The 15,682-nt window shown below is 36.6% G+C and overlaps 1 protein-coding gene across 1 annotated transcript; it reads right to left on the bottom strand.

The window, feature by feature from the left end:
• Window positions 1-12,964, bottom strand: LOC103520401 (protein THEM6-like). Its single transcript, XM_026831536.1, has 2 exons — window positions 12,497-12,964; window positions 1-686 (listed from the first exon to the last, which is right to left on the bottom strand). The coding sequence occupies exons 1-2, from the start codon at window positions 12,848-12,850 to the stop codon at window positions 585-587; spliced, it is 456 nt and encodes a 151-aa protein (XP_026687337.1). The 5' UTR covers window positions 12,851-12,964; the 3' UTR covers window positions 1-584.
• Between the last annotated feature and the right edge of the window lie 2,718 nt (window positions 12,965-15,682).

The following is a 15,682-nucleotide window of genomic DNA, read 5'->3' as shown; positions in this document are numbered from 1 at the left end:
TTTTGCCGTTTTTGAAATTTGGCTGCAAATGTAATATTTGAAATCTAATGCCATTTTTTAAATGCGTCATTTCTCCCAGACAAAAGGAGTTAACTAGTAGAAACTCGTTATAATTCATTGAACATTAATGAGTTTTTCGTTGATACATCTACATAAATCATAGACTTAAATCCTAAATATAAATAAAATAGAAGCATGTACAAAACTGAAAATTTACAAATAAAACTAAGAGCTAAATGACTGAAATGAAATGACGAGCTGTTCTGTATATTGGAACAGAACTCGCAGGGAGGTAACAAAATATGCATCGCCTTCAGCAAAGACCCAGGCCGTACCAGAAGCAATCTCAAGACAACAACAAACTATGTAATATGTACCTTCTACTGGGTTACTAAAAAGATATTCCAGTATGAGGTGTTACCTATACAGCTATACACGTTAAAATTATTAGCTTTCTGTTATGGGTGTTCAAACTTTCGGTTTCAAAAGGGGTTGTGGCCATTGTACGTTGCTGAGGATCCCTGAAGCCATGTGTTGAAGGAGCGCATATTTGACAGAGTAAATGATGGTGTTCCAGTTGTACTCTACACGGTGTCCAATGAGTTCGCCTCAGATCTCAGCTGACTACTCGATAGTTCATCCATTTCCATTAGCTTGCGTATCTCAGGCGGTATCGGAGGTTTCTCCTGATAAAAGCCAAGGACATAACGGATATTTTCAAATCAAAAAATACTCCTAATTTCGAACGTATCATGGAATTATTCAACGCCAAAAAAGGGTCCATCTTCTGAAGAAGCCTTCAGTTGAAAAAGGCTCGTGTTTCAAAGGCCGTAACTCTGAAAATAATTAACAAAATCGATAAAAAATTATTGGAGAAGACCAATAAAATAGTTTTCTTTCATCCCATATAGAAAAAAGTCGATTGGATAAAATTTAATTTTGTGATTTTTCAAAGATTTTGCGTGGACGTTCCCCTATGTAAATGTAAATGCAATTTCTTTGTGTTATTATGTCACAACTTTGGTGCTCACTGCAGCATTGTAGGAATTTTCCCAATAAGTAACGCTAAACATCCATGCTATGTGTGAGACCTAAAAATTACATCATTTTGGGGATTTTCGCATCAGAGGAATTAGTGCAATAATAAAGTGTTTTCCCGCCAATTTTTGCCACTTTTCATGTACCTACTCATCATTAAATATGTAATTTGATCTATATCCAGATAATCAAATATGAAACCCGTGAGAAAATCCACAAGTTTTTTTTTTATAATTATACATATGACCTAAACATTACATAATTTGGGGATTTGCATGGGAAAAATTGGTGCAATAAAAAAGTGTTTTTTCCGCCAATTTTTGGCCATTTTTCATGATGTATTAAAAACACAATTTGATTTCTATTCAGATAGGATGCGAACATGAGAGAATTTTTTATTTACTTTTTATGTTTAATGTTTTATTTCCTTTATTTTATAATATCAAGATTATCAAGTACATATTACAAATACAGGAGGATCCTTCCTAAGCCAACCATTCTTCTAAGAAGGATATTATTACAAAAGATAATGTACTTAACTATATGTAAATAAAAAAATATACCTAAATGAAAATTACTTTTTTTTTTATAATGGGTCTTGGGAAATTTTTCTTTTTCCCATATGTGCGTGTCAGTCAAATCTACAGCCAGTCTTGTGTTCCATTCTATTCTGTTAAGTCTATTCTACTCTATTCCCGTACTGACGAATCCCTTGGTCAGGCCGGGCCTGTGTTAATCACTCAGGATGACTCGTTGGTTAGGTATGTCGGCACTTCGTCACCTACCGGTGCTATCAGTAGAAGCAGCTAATCAATAGAAGTACCCACTAGGATAGGTAGCCTAGCTATTAGGTGGTACTACTGATTGGTAGTTGTATTACTAAGGCTCTCCGCTCATGTTTATTGTAATAAGCCCAAGAGGGGATTGAACAACCATTTACACTTTTTAAACTACTAGAAAAAAGATGACCAAAAAATTAATAAAAAAGGCCTTTTTATTGTCAATCTTCTCTTGTACTTAAAGGAATTTATTGCATTTTTTTATGGACGTGGCTTCTGAACAATTACCAAAAATCCAATGCATAGTGCCTAACGAAAGCGACAATCAATATGGTACAAAAATTGTGCCTTCAACTTACAAAAGAAATTATTATGAACTGTTTTTTCACTATTTTCGACTTCAAAATCGGCGCCTGGGAGGGGACACTGACAAAATCACAATCCATGAAATCCTTCCACGGAGTGCCGAAAAACATTTGGGACCAAAATATCGCACGACCGTACCGTCCGTACACACTCCGATGTGCTGTGCTTACGCTAAAAGTTGCCAACCGACTGAGAAAGGCATAGCTGTGAAAACTATTTCCATCATATGGCACCAAGGAAACGTTTTTCCCTTATTATTATTATTATTATTTTAATCGACCTCAATTTTTCCCTCTCCTCCACTCTGTCCTTACTTTGGGAGGAACAGGGGAAGGCATTCTCTCTCTCTCTCTCTTTCTCTCTCTCTCTCTCTCTCTCTCTCGCTCCCCTTCGCTCCCCCTCTCTCCCCCTCCCTCCCTTACTCTCTCTCTCTCTCTCTCTCTCTCTCTCTCTCTCTCTCTCTCTCTCTCTTTCTCTCTCTCTCTCTTTCTCGCTCCCCTTCGCTCCTCCTCCTCCCTTACTTTGGGAGGAACAGGGGAAGGCATTCTCTCTCTCTCTTTTTTTTCTCTCTCTCTCGCTCCCCTTCGCTCCCCCTCCCTTACTTTGGGAGGGACAGGGGAGAGGGCAGAGTTGTAAAGTGGATTATGTAGTTTACATTGTCATGCTTGTTTTCCACCTATAACCTAACCTTCCCCTCTCCTCTTTTTCCTCCCCCCACTATCCTATAACTACCTCCATTGTAGTTGTATTTAGTTATACGTTGTAGTTACACCCCCCTTTTCTCATGTAGGTTCGCGAACATTTTGCCCGCATTCGCCCGCATTTTGTTTTTAAATAATAATATAATGTTCGATACCTACAAATGTCAACTAAATAATAACGGTAATACCTAATACCTCTCGCTATTGGAAGAAATGAGCATTGGCAGAAATGAGCGAAACGTTTAAATGAGAGAAATAAAGTACCCAGTGGTGTAAAGAGTAGTTGGGATCTGGTGAAAGAAACAAAAATTAGAAAAATAAATGTGTGCAGGTGGGCCAATAAATGGTACGTTTTTTAGGTGGGCGAATAAATGGTACACTTACCCATCAGACGAAAAGCCCAATTCAATAAGATAAAGAAAGTCTTGTGATGTTGACACTAGATTTTTAAATACACACACCGTTTATTTCTGTATGACTTCATTAGTCCGTTTCTTGTGGACCTCTAACCAGTCAGTTTAGATACGCTTACACTGTGTCCAACTGACAAGAGATCTAACCCACTATCAGTACAATACTGAAGGTCATTCAAACTGGCTTTCATTGGAATGACTCCTAATACAATGAACTCTAGACGTCTTGAAGATAGGCTATGATATAATTACTTGTCACTTGAGCAATAATAAACAACCCTATCAGAAGAAAAACATGTTCGGATAGTCAAAACAATAATTAATGGTATAGTTTTATATAACGAGTTTAGTGCTCCGTTATAATATTTGCTGCGTTTTATATATAAATATAGAAATAAATGTATGGAAAGTTTTATAAATAAACGTTCTTATAATATAAGGTATAGTTTTAAGAATTATGTGTTGTTCATCTTATAAGAACTAATGTTTTATTCTAATAAGGTTCCTGAACTTTTGAAGTATGATTGACTAGAGACAATAGACCATTGATGATAAATACTTCGGCCAAAAATATTGCGAGATTAATTGAAAGTTCATTAACAAGATTAATAATAATTAAAGATAAATAGCTCACCCCTAAAGGTGATTTAGCTTTAAAAAAAAAGAAAAAGATGAGTGTTTCACCGCCGTTTTTATTTCGTAGCAATGAAACAGCTGCTACATTACAGCATGCCTAATCCCGCTACATTAATCATGCCTAATCCCGTCGTAGCACGTAGCATGCCTAATCCCGTAGGATGTCCCTCACCAGATGGGCGATAAGAGACAGAATACTTCCCACCAATATTTCCCATGGGCAAGAAGAGACACAATACTTCCCATTTCATTTTAACTTTCATTTTCTTGGCCTTCAACCCATGTACCGACCCCTAGATAGGACGAATCCTATGGCATTGATTCATAAGAATCATAAACCAAGCTATACATTCATTAAGACTGAGAAATTGCTAAATTACAAACGTATGGTAATTTTCCGAGTTGGATTTAAAGGACAGCTTTGGTTGAAGTCTTTCCGAAATGATAACGCCCCATGTGGATAGAAAAAGTGGTGTGCTAATGATAGAAATACGAGGACTTGGTTGGAATTTTGTGTAAAACAGCGTCCACACTTAGTTGACAAAAGTCCATCGTGATCGATCGAGCGATGCGATGGTCAGTTTTTAGTGTCGAAACACGTTTTGGAGTCCCTAGAGACTAAATCCAACGTTTCAACCATTGGTCCATGCGTACGGTTTTTGGCCCTACTGACTAAACGTAAAGACATCGAAAAAGTTCTGTGAGAAGACCCCCTAAAAAATCCCAAAAAAGCATTATAAAATAAGAAAGTCGTGTGACGTTCACACCAAATTTTTAAATACATACCTACACTGTTTATTTCTGTATGCCTTCATTAGTCCGTTTCTTGTGGACCTCTAACCAGTCAGTTTAGATACGCTTACACTGTGTCCAACTGACAAGCGCGGTTATGAAGAAATAACTATAATCTAGAATTCTATACCTAACAAATTTATCAGACTTGTATTAATGCTAATAAATAACTTAATATCAGACATACGAGTACAAACACTTTTTTTTTGTTATTGTTGGTGTTTTTCCTTTAATATACGGGTCAATGTTAACCACATATCAGACTTGTTTTTAGAGGAAATTATGGAACTTGGTATTACATTATTGTGAATACGAGTTTGAGCATCTTCGTCTGTTATGAAATATTGTTTGAAGGATCCGGAAGTGATCTTGATTCCTGATAAGATAATAAGGTTTTCTTGTTTTTCGTTTTCGTGATATAACGAGTTTAGTGCTCCGTTATAATATTTGCTGCGTTTTATATATAAATATAGAAATAAATGTATGGAAAGTTTTATAAATAAATGAATGCATGGAAAACACATATTACGTCAATAAATAGGAATCATTACGTATTGGGTCAATATGTTCTCTGATAAGGATAAAGGATTAAGTAGATTAAGTAGCCACATATTTTTTTTAAAAAACGAGAAAAAAAATTCCCTATAATTAAGTAAGTACCTACGACTTTTGCGGGAAATTCAGTAGAGCCTGGGCCGTAGTGTGGTCGAGTAGATTGGAACACATCATATGCCTTCAGGCATACTCCATTTGGCAAGGGTTTAGGGTTTACCTTGCCCTTGGGATCAATTTATTTAGAAGAAAAAAGAAAACCACTTACTGATAAAAAAATTTCAATGAAACAATATGTTGAAAAAAAAGTAAATGGGCAGCGTCCATTTTGTGCAGCTTTCGCTACACAAAATGAGCTTTGAATCAGCCTCAGTCCATTTGGACTTTTTCGTGTATAGGCCATTAGGCACCTTAAAGATCCAAATTGAATCATAAGTCCGATTTATGATCTCTTTTCCATGCCATATGCCAATGCCACTGAAATTACATTGGGTACGCGTGCAACAGTTTATACTGCGGTAAAGGCAGACAGACCAAATATAATTATATTCTGTCGAGTTCAAGTGTGAGATTCTAGTAAAATACTGCTCGCGGTTATGAAGAAATAACTATAATCTAGAATTCTATACCTAACAAATTTATCAGACTTGTATTAATGCTAATAAATAACTTAATATTAGACATACGAGTACAAACACATTTTTTTGTTATTGTTGGTGTTTTTCCTTTAATATACGGGCCAATGTTAACCACATATCAGACTTGTTTTTAGAGGAAATTATGAGACTCGAGTTTTTATTTTTTTGTAGAATATATGCAAGATTATTTAAATTGAATTGAATTATGATAATTTGGATTTGTAAGATTTCCACAAATAGTTGTACATAAAGAGTTCAATCTTTGGAAACATTTCCTTAATCCGAATCAACAGAAAATTACTCAATTAAAATTCCAGTCAATAAATGGCAATAGAAAAAAAGTATATGTAAATTTACATTTTAAATTAATAGTAGAGTATTAACACATACTTACCTAGTTAAAGCACACACACAAAAAAAAAAAACAAAAAAAAATGGTAGATGTTTTTGTAAATTCAAATTCATTGATAAAGTTCTCTAAATCTCCATTGTATTCGTATACCTACTCATTACAAGTGTAAATACTAACCTACACTACACCAAAGCAGATCTCATGTACCGAAAAAAAAAGAAAAAAAAAAAAACATTGACACTTACATTCAAACAGCTAGTAGAAAAACCAGAATGACAAATTTGATATGTATTACCACAAAGTCAAACTTCCATCAAGAGAATTTTATCAAAAGAATTTACCGGTGAAATTGCAATTGAATGTTTATTTTATAACCTTTTGAAAAATTAATTATTTACTAGGAACTTTTTTTCTTCGAATGAAAACAACAATATTTTCATTTTTCCGCCAACTCAAAAAAACTCGGAAAATTTTCTTAGTTCATTGCGCACAAATGCCCTCTTCTCTTTTTCTCTCTCTCCCTACTCCCTCTCCCTATCTTTACCATCTCTTTTGCCTCTCACTTCACCATCTCTTCATCTCTCTTTTTCTCACTCTTCCCTTTCTCAACTGTTTATCCGTCCCTCCTAACTCTCTTTCTCTCCCTTTCGTCTCTTCTCATGCTTTTATTTTCTCTCTCCAAAATATCAAGTTGCCATAGTAATCCGATAGAAAGATATAACACGTAGGTAATGCTGTATGCATTGTGAAGGTCGCGCTGAAATGTCTCATTTTCTGAAGGCCGGATTAGGAATGGAGAAGAATTTTCATTTGAAAAGGCCTCATAATCTTATGTATCTGTGAGTTTTATCTGTGATGAACTGATGAAGGATCTTGTTTATGTATTCAAACAGAGACTTGGTCAAGGACAGGTTTTTGAAACGTTTTATTTTTTCTCCATTGGAGAAATTTCTGTCCCTATTACATTGTTATAAATGCCTATATGTAATTAGTGCAATAATTTTGAACCTACCTTTGAAAGTACTCTATCGTGATTTGTTGAAAAGTTGGTGTGGTACTGGACTGTCGGCAGTGTCGGTCAAGTGTGAATCAATCTTAACGATGAATCATACGAATATTATTAATAGCGCTAAATCTGATGAATTTTGTAGCTATATGTAGAAGTAGGAGTAAATAGAGTCTATGACGTATGGATTTTGCTGCTACATGATATGATACACAGTTACATTGGTGACTATAAGTCTATGACTAAGATAAGTTAAGATCTGATGGTGTTATGACACGCATAATAACTATTACTCACAGATCGTCAATGATTTGGTTTTATACGGTGACGTTAAACATATTTTGTTTACATGTACACAGTTAATGTACAAGACAGCTACAATGTTTATGTACATTGTACAAAAATGTACACTGTACAGTACATTAACTAGGTATAGCTTTGAGTTTGTACTTGTTTATGTACATTGTACAAAAATGTACACTGTACATTAACTAGGTATAACTTTGAGTTTGTATCTACTTGTTTATGTACATTGTACAAAAATGTACACTGTACAAAAATGTACACTAAGGCCGGATTAGGAATGGAGAAGAATTTTCATTTGAAAAGGCCTCATAATCTTATGTATCTGTGAGTTTTATCTGTGATGAACTGATGAAGGATCTTGTTTATGTATTCAAACAGAGACTTGGTCAAGGACAGGTTTTTGAAACGTTTTATTTTTTCTCCATTGGAGAAATTTCTGTCCCTATTACATTGTTATAAATGCCTATATGTAATTAGTGCAATAATTTTGAACCTACCTTTGAAAGTACTCTATCGTGATTTGTTGAAAAGTTGGTGTGGTACTGGACTGTCGGCAGTGTCGGTCAAGTGTGAATCAATCTTAACGATGAATCATACGAATATTATTAATAGCGCTAAATCTGATGAATTTTGTAGCTATATGTAGAAGTAGGAGTAAATAGAGTCTATGACGTATGGATTTTGCTGCTACATGATATGATACACAGTTACATTGGTGACTATAAGTGGTAAACAGGAGGGCGTGGGTTCAATCCCAGCCGAGGTATGGAATTTTATCCTCAATATAATTTGAGAATTTGACCACTGTAATAATGGTAGCCTACTGCTGGAGTAAAGGGACTTTTCAGTCCTATGCGAGCAGTATAAATAAGCACTATTATTATTAAGTATTTCGTCATATTTTTTTTGTCCAGTACTAATCTTTCTCCTATCCTATCTCTCATCTTTCTACACTACACTCCCTCACTAATCCTCCCTTCCCCCTCACTGTCTCTCTAATTATACCTGTCTCTAAGTTAGGGTAAAAACTCACGTTTCCCGAACGAATGTGCATGTATGAGTAAGTCAGAGAAGTTCGAAATGACGGAGGCATGATTTGGTTTTATACGGTGACGTTAAACATATTTTGTTTACATGTACACAGTTAATGTACAAGACAGCTACAATGTTTATGTACATAAGTTTTATTGCACAAATGCACAATGTACATTGTACAAAAATGTACACTGTACATTACTAGGTATAGCTTTGAGTTTGTACTCTAGCCGTGTACATAAAGGAAACCCTACACGATTTGTTCAATAGATACTCGTATCTATCAATTCTGCACAAACTGTACAAGACAGCTACAATGTTTATGTACATAAGTTTTATTGCACAAATGCACAATGTACATTGTACAAAAATGTACACTGTACATTAACTAGGTAGGTATAGCTTTGAGTTTGTACTCTAGCTGTGTACATAAAGGAAACCCTACACGATTTGTTCAATAGATACTCGTATCTATCAATTCTGCACAAAGGTATACCCTCGACCCTCGAGAAATATTAAATTAGAATAACTAATTAACTAACGAAAAACTTCTTCAGTAAATACGTACCATGATTCAAGATCCTTATCTACCACATTAAAGTATGTGGGTATGTATTGGTATTGTTCAATAGACCTTGGTCTTTCGGTCTACCATGGTCTATTCTCTATTGAGTGGAATTTTGAATTTTAATATTAATAATATCTACATAACCTAATTATTCATTTACAAGTTCATTTTTTACCGCCCGACTATTGGCGGGTAATTAAGTATGCAAATTTTATTCCATTTGGTATACCGACCCCTAAACAGGACGAATCCTATGGCATTGATTCATAAGAATCATAAACCAAGCTATACAATTATGCATACATTCATAAAATGGATAATAGCTAAATAGAACAGTTGCGCTTACTTGGGTGATGTTTCAAATTCAAAGAGCAGGAAAAATGAGGAACAACGGAATTTTTCTTTTTCTTCTACGACTTCTAGAGCCCGAGATAAATCGATTAAAAAAATACCGGTAAATCTTGAACTCTGACGTCACGGCATACGCTCGCGTACACGATGACGTCTCATCAAATGTCCCGAGCACAGCTCCCTCGCAGGCAGCACATTAATGTGTTTGTGCGCATACGTTTATGCGCATTTCTTTCTGTGTGCTTCCATACTGGCGCTACCTAGCGAGGCAACTGCCTGAAGTCTGACGTCACACATCTTTCAATTCTTTCATTAGAACGTAAAATGAAATTTGAGTTTTCGATATTTTACAGTTATTTTTTCGGGAGCGGAGAGGAGGGACGTAATCCTATAATCATATGGTGGATAATAGGAAAGCACTGACATCTGAGTCTGGCACGTGATTTTGAGTTGGAAGCCCAATATGAAGGCTATAACAACTGACTCCTAGTGTTACCATACAGTCATTTCCTATACTCTGTTGACTTCGTGACAAAATATCGACCCCTTTGAGACTATTATCTTCGTATAATGGTGACTATTTTGCTTGTCGTTTGCCTCTTTATCTCGTTTGCCTCTGAGGGGCGAGGGGGTTTGTTCCCATTTTCATCTCTTTTACTCTTCTTTGTTAACGAGGTATGTGAAGGGTTAGGTTGGGGAATGAAAAATTGTCATAATTAAGATCTACATATGTGTTTCTTTAGTTACATAATAGGGTACAATAAGTAATTGACCTCAGATTTGGATTTTTCACAACTTTTTACGTAGGAATCGACCATTTATTAATAATTTTTACCCATTTGCAACTGCTCCATTACAAACGTATGGTAATTTTCCGAGTTGGATTTATATTATAGGACTTTGGACAGTTTTGGTTGAAGTTTTTCCGAAATGATAACGCCCATGTGGATAGGAAAAGTGGTGTGTTAGTGATAGCGTTCACACTTAGTTGACGAACTCGACTGACGATCGATCGACCGTCGAGGCATGTCCACACTGTCTTTTGTTGCGGTTTTCGGCTCTACAGACTAAACGGTTAGAGATATCCAAAAAGTTATGGGAGAAAACCACCTAAAAACCTTACCTAAAACCTCCTTAGAAGCATAATTTAATCTTCTTCTTCTTTTACTGCACCTTTTCTCAATCTTATTTGGGGTCGGCGTTACCCTCCTTTATCCTGCTCCTCCACACCCTCCTATCAGACGAAAAGCCCAATTCAATAAGATAAAGAAAGTCTTGTGATGTTGACACTAGATTTTTAAATACACACACCGTTTATTTCTGTATGACTTCATTAGTCCGTTTCTTGTGGACCTCTAACCAGTCAGTTTAGATACGCTTACGAGTACACTGTGTCCAACTGACAAGAGCAAATTTCGTGACCCCGCCGGGAATCGAACCCGGGTCTCCCGCGTGCAAGGCGAGTGCAGTGACCACTACGCCATGGGAGCTGACTAAAGAGATTCAACTATACGTATGGAAATGTAGTTGTGTAGGCAGGTATACAGAGAGTTTGAACTAATTGGGTTTTTAAGGCTGTCACATCTAGAATTTCGCTTTACCGGCAGACTAGATCGGGCTTTTAAGAGCAAAAATACCCCAGGATTCTTAGTACATTTTTGGAGAAGGTATTCTACATGTGACAGTTGAAAGATCTGAACAACTCTACTATTTGAATCGGTAGAAAAAGAGGTATTTTAAATACTATTCAAAAATAGGGAGAAAACCCCAATATTCAATATTGTAAATAAATGCTCTCTTGCCGTTTTTGAAATTTGGCTGCAAATGCAATATTTGAAATCTAATACCTTTTTTTCAAATGCGTCATTTCTCCCAGACAAAAAGAGTTAACTAGTAGAAACTCGGTATAATTCATTGAACATTAATGAGTTTTTCGTTGATACATCTACATAAAACATAGACTTAAATCCTAAATATAAATAAAATAGAAGCATGTACAAAACTGAAAATTTACAAATAAGAAAACTAAGAGCTAAATGACTGAAATGAAATGACGAGCTGTTCTGTATATTGGAACAGAACTCGCAGGGAGGTAACAAAAAATGCATCGCCTTCAGCAAAGACCCAGGCCGTACCAGAAGCAATCTCAAGACAACAACAAACTATGTAATATGTACCTTCTACTGGGTTACTAAAAAGATATTCCAGTATGAGGTGTTACCTATACAGCTATACACGTTAAAATTATTAGCTTTCTGTTATGGGTGTTCAAACTTTCGGTTTCAAAGGGGTTGTGGCCATTGTACGTTGCTGAGGATCCCTGAAGTCATTTGTTGAAGGAGCGCATATTTGACAGAGTAAATAATGGATGTTCCAGTTGTACTCTACACGGTGTCCAATGAGTTCGCTTCAGATCTCAGCTGACTACTCGATAGTTCATCCATTTCCATTAGCTTGCGTATCTCCGAGGAGGGAGAGAGATTACAAAACATTATAGGATGAGGAAAGTAAAAAAAAAAGAATGATAGTAATGACCGTTTTCAATTTCGTTATCCTTAATTATTTCTAAACTATCAGATTTCTCCGATTAATGGTTTCAACAGTCCAAGATCTCAGTAATTAGACACCTCAACTAAACAAATTTTTGCAGGTACCATGCTATTAAATGAAAGCTGAACCCCATTAAGCCTTCCCTTGAAAAATTGTACCCCTAACCTATCTTATACCATTGGATGATTATACATTGGGATTGGGACACGATATCTCGCAATTTTTGTCATATTTTTTATGGGGACTTCTCAATTGAAACAGAGTATTCCTATCCTATTTACCTATCTTGTACCACGGGACACACTGTCCCACAAATCTTGCCTCATCTTTCAATTAAGGCTCTCTCCCTCGAAACATTGAATGGGGTACAACATACCCCGACTGCGTATCTCCGGCGGTATCGGAGGTTTCTCCAGGACAGAATTTCCATTCTCACTCAGCACGACATTCTTGCCTACAAACTGCTTCATCATGTCTTCAACGTCAAAGTTTGTGATTCTTTGCTTAGCGTAGGCGATGGCACACACGAAGTTGTCTTTGACTGAGATGAACCGATGCTCAAAGTACAAGCTGTTCTTGTCCCAGTATACAATACGAGTGGTGATCTTGAAGATCTGGAATATTTTGATGAAGCGACGATACCGAATGTTGGTGCTGCCAATGAGGAGCATTCCGTTCTTTTTTCGCACGTGCTGGAATATTTTTGTCCTCACCAGGAAATCTGTTTTGGCAAAGTCCAGCTCGCGCAGATACTTGGCGTTGTTCATATGGAACACCCAGATATCAATGTCTGTGGTCCAGCAGATTCCGTAGTAGTGGGTCTCATTGAGGATGTGGATTTTCTTCTTGCACAGAACGGTGTGAACGACACACACAAAGGCTCGGAAAACAGAACTCGCAGGGAGGTAACAAAAAATGCATCGCCTTCAGCAAAGACCCAGGCCGTACCAGAAGCAATCTCAAGACAACAACAAAACTATGTAATATGTACCTTCTACTGGGTTACTAAAAACATATTCCAGTATGAGGTGTTACCTATACAGCTATACACGTTAAAATTATCATCTTTCTGTTATGGGTGTTCAAACTTTCGGTTTCAAAAGGGTTGTGGCCATTGTACGTTGCTGAGGATCCCTGAAGTCATTTGTTGAAGGAGCGCATCTTTTGACAGAGTAAATGATGGTGTTCCAGTTGTACTCTACACTGTGTCCAATGAGTTCGCTTCAGATCTCAGCTGACTACTCGATAGTTCATCCATTTCCATTAGCTTGCGTATCTCACTGGTGAAAGGTGTGAAAAGTGGAAATATTAAAGAAAGTTTGACAGGAAAAGAAATGCCGAGGAGATATGACTACCCTTTATCAAAAGGGAAGGAAAGAGACTGAAGATTGAGGAGATGAGGAGGGAGAGAGATTACAAAACATTATAGGATGAGGAAAATAAAAAAAAAAAGAATGATAGTAATGACCGTTTTCAATTTCGTTATCTTTAATTATTTCTAAACTATCAGATTTCTACGATTAATGGTTTCAACAGTCCAAGATCTCAGTAATTAGACACCCTCAACTAAACAAATTTTTGCAGGTACCATGCTATTAAATGAAAGCTGAACCCCATTAAGTCTTCCCTTGAAAAATTGTACCCCTACCCTATCTTATACCATTGGATGATTATACATTGGGATTGGGACACGATATCTCGCAATTTTTGTCATATTTTCTATGGGGACTTCTCAATTGAAACAGAGTATTCCTATCCTATTTACCTAGACAAGTTCCACTACACCTGCTCAAGTGCTCATTCATGTTGACGTGGTTATTATGTTTTCATTCATGTTCATTTGGTCATTCATTATGCTTACTATACTATATCTTTCAATTAAGGCTCTCTCCCTCGAAACATTGAATGGGGTACAACATACCCCGACTTCATTCTCTTTCCCGAAACTTCCCAATTTTCGTTCCCTACATCCCCCATTGACAAGTCTCCCATTATTCTCACTGTACTTACCTCTTTCTGTACCCATCACAACACGCACTCCCATTGAAATTAAAGTATTGTACCCCCACGGTCCCCCATTTTGATGCTACTTGCGCATTTGTATCTGCCTCCATAAAAAAAAACTATTTACCCCGACTTCATTCTCTTTCCCGAAACTTCCCAATTTTCGTTCCCTACATCCCCCATTGACAAGTCTCCCATTATTCTCACTGTACCTCTTTCTGTACCCATCACAACACGCACTCCCATTGAAATTGAAGTATTGTACCCCCACGGTCCCCCATTTTGATGCTACTTGCGCATTTGTATCTGCCTCCATAAAAAAAAACTATAATTTCATATAAAATTAAGTTATTCATGTATTACTGTGCATTATGTGCATTTTTGATTTATTATTTAGGTTAAGGCGCTTTTTTTTGGCATATTTACGAGAAAAGTTGACGTATGATTCGTATGAAATGTTTGAAATTTTCAATGAAATTTTACGAAATTGCAATTGAATGTTTATTTTATAACCTTTTGAAAAATTAATTATTTACTAGGAACTTTTTTTCTTCGAATGAAAACAACAATACATATTTTCATTTTTCCGCCAACTCAAAAAAACTCGGAAAATTTTCTTAGTTCATTGCGCACAAATGCTCTCTTCTCTTTTTCTCTCTCTCCCTACTCCCTCTCCCTATCTTTACCATCTCTTTTGCCTCTCACTTCACCATCTCTTCATCTCTCTTTTTCTCACTCTTCCCTTTCTCAACTGTTTATCCATCCCTCCTAACTCTCTTTCTCTCCCTTTCGTCTCTTCTTCTCTCCCTTTCATTTTCTCTCTCCAAAATATCAAGTTGCCATAGTAATCCGATAGAAAGATATAACACGTATGTAGGTAATGCTGTATGCATTGTGAAGGTCGCGCTGAAATGTCTCATTTTCTGAAGGCCGGATTAGGACTTATCCAAACCTGGTCGACCTATATATCAAATTAAAGGTCTTTTTACCAGGAACACGAAAATGGTGGTGCAAATTTTGTTTCCAAATAAGGCCCTTTAATTATACTTGTACATATCTAATGTGTACTTCGTCAACCTCAGGAAACCCAAGATAGATTAATTTTGTTCTCGGGTCCGAGAAAAGTGATTTTTTTCTCGTCATTATTAAGAGGTTATATTTTCTTCTGTTTGCAGCAATGAAGATTCAGGAGGGGGCGTGTTTTCACCACTAGACGAGGACTCTTCAGCCGCTTCCGAACAGAATAACGTTTCAGCCTCCGAGAGTCAACCTCAGGAAACCCAGGATAGCCAGTCCGCCGAACCAGGTATGTACCATATCCCCTGATGGAATACACACGGCTTTATCAGGGCCGTGTATTTCCACAAGCAAATATTTTCGCTGACAGCTTTGGAAGATAGCCTTGTCCTTTGTAAGCGCTAGGTCGCCCAGGGCGAAGTTTTCTCTAAACAGATAGGGTTCGTTCTCGGAACGGCCTATCCTGTACTCCTCTCTTCGATTTCGGGACGATAAGACCTTCGTTGTTACAGTTCCCTCTGTCAAACTTTGCGTATAACGGGTGTTGTACTTTAATAAAATTGTGTTTACGTAATAAA

Source organism: Diaphorina citri, unplaced genomic scaffold (assembly GCF_000475195.1).
Source record: "Diaphorina citri unplaced genomic scaffold, Diaci psyllid genome assembly version 1.1 scaffold3575, whole genome shotgun sequence".
NCBI lineage: Eukaryota > Metazoa > Arthropoda > Insecta > Hemiptera > Psyllidae > Diaphorina > Diaphorina citri.
This window is presented reverse-complemented; position numbering and strand designations above follow the sequence as displayed.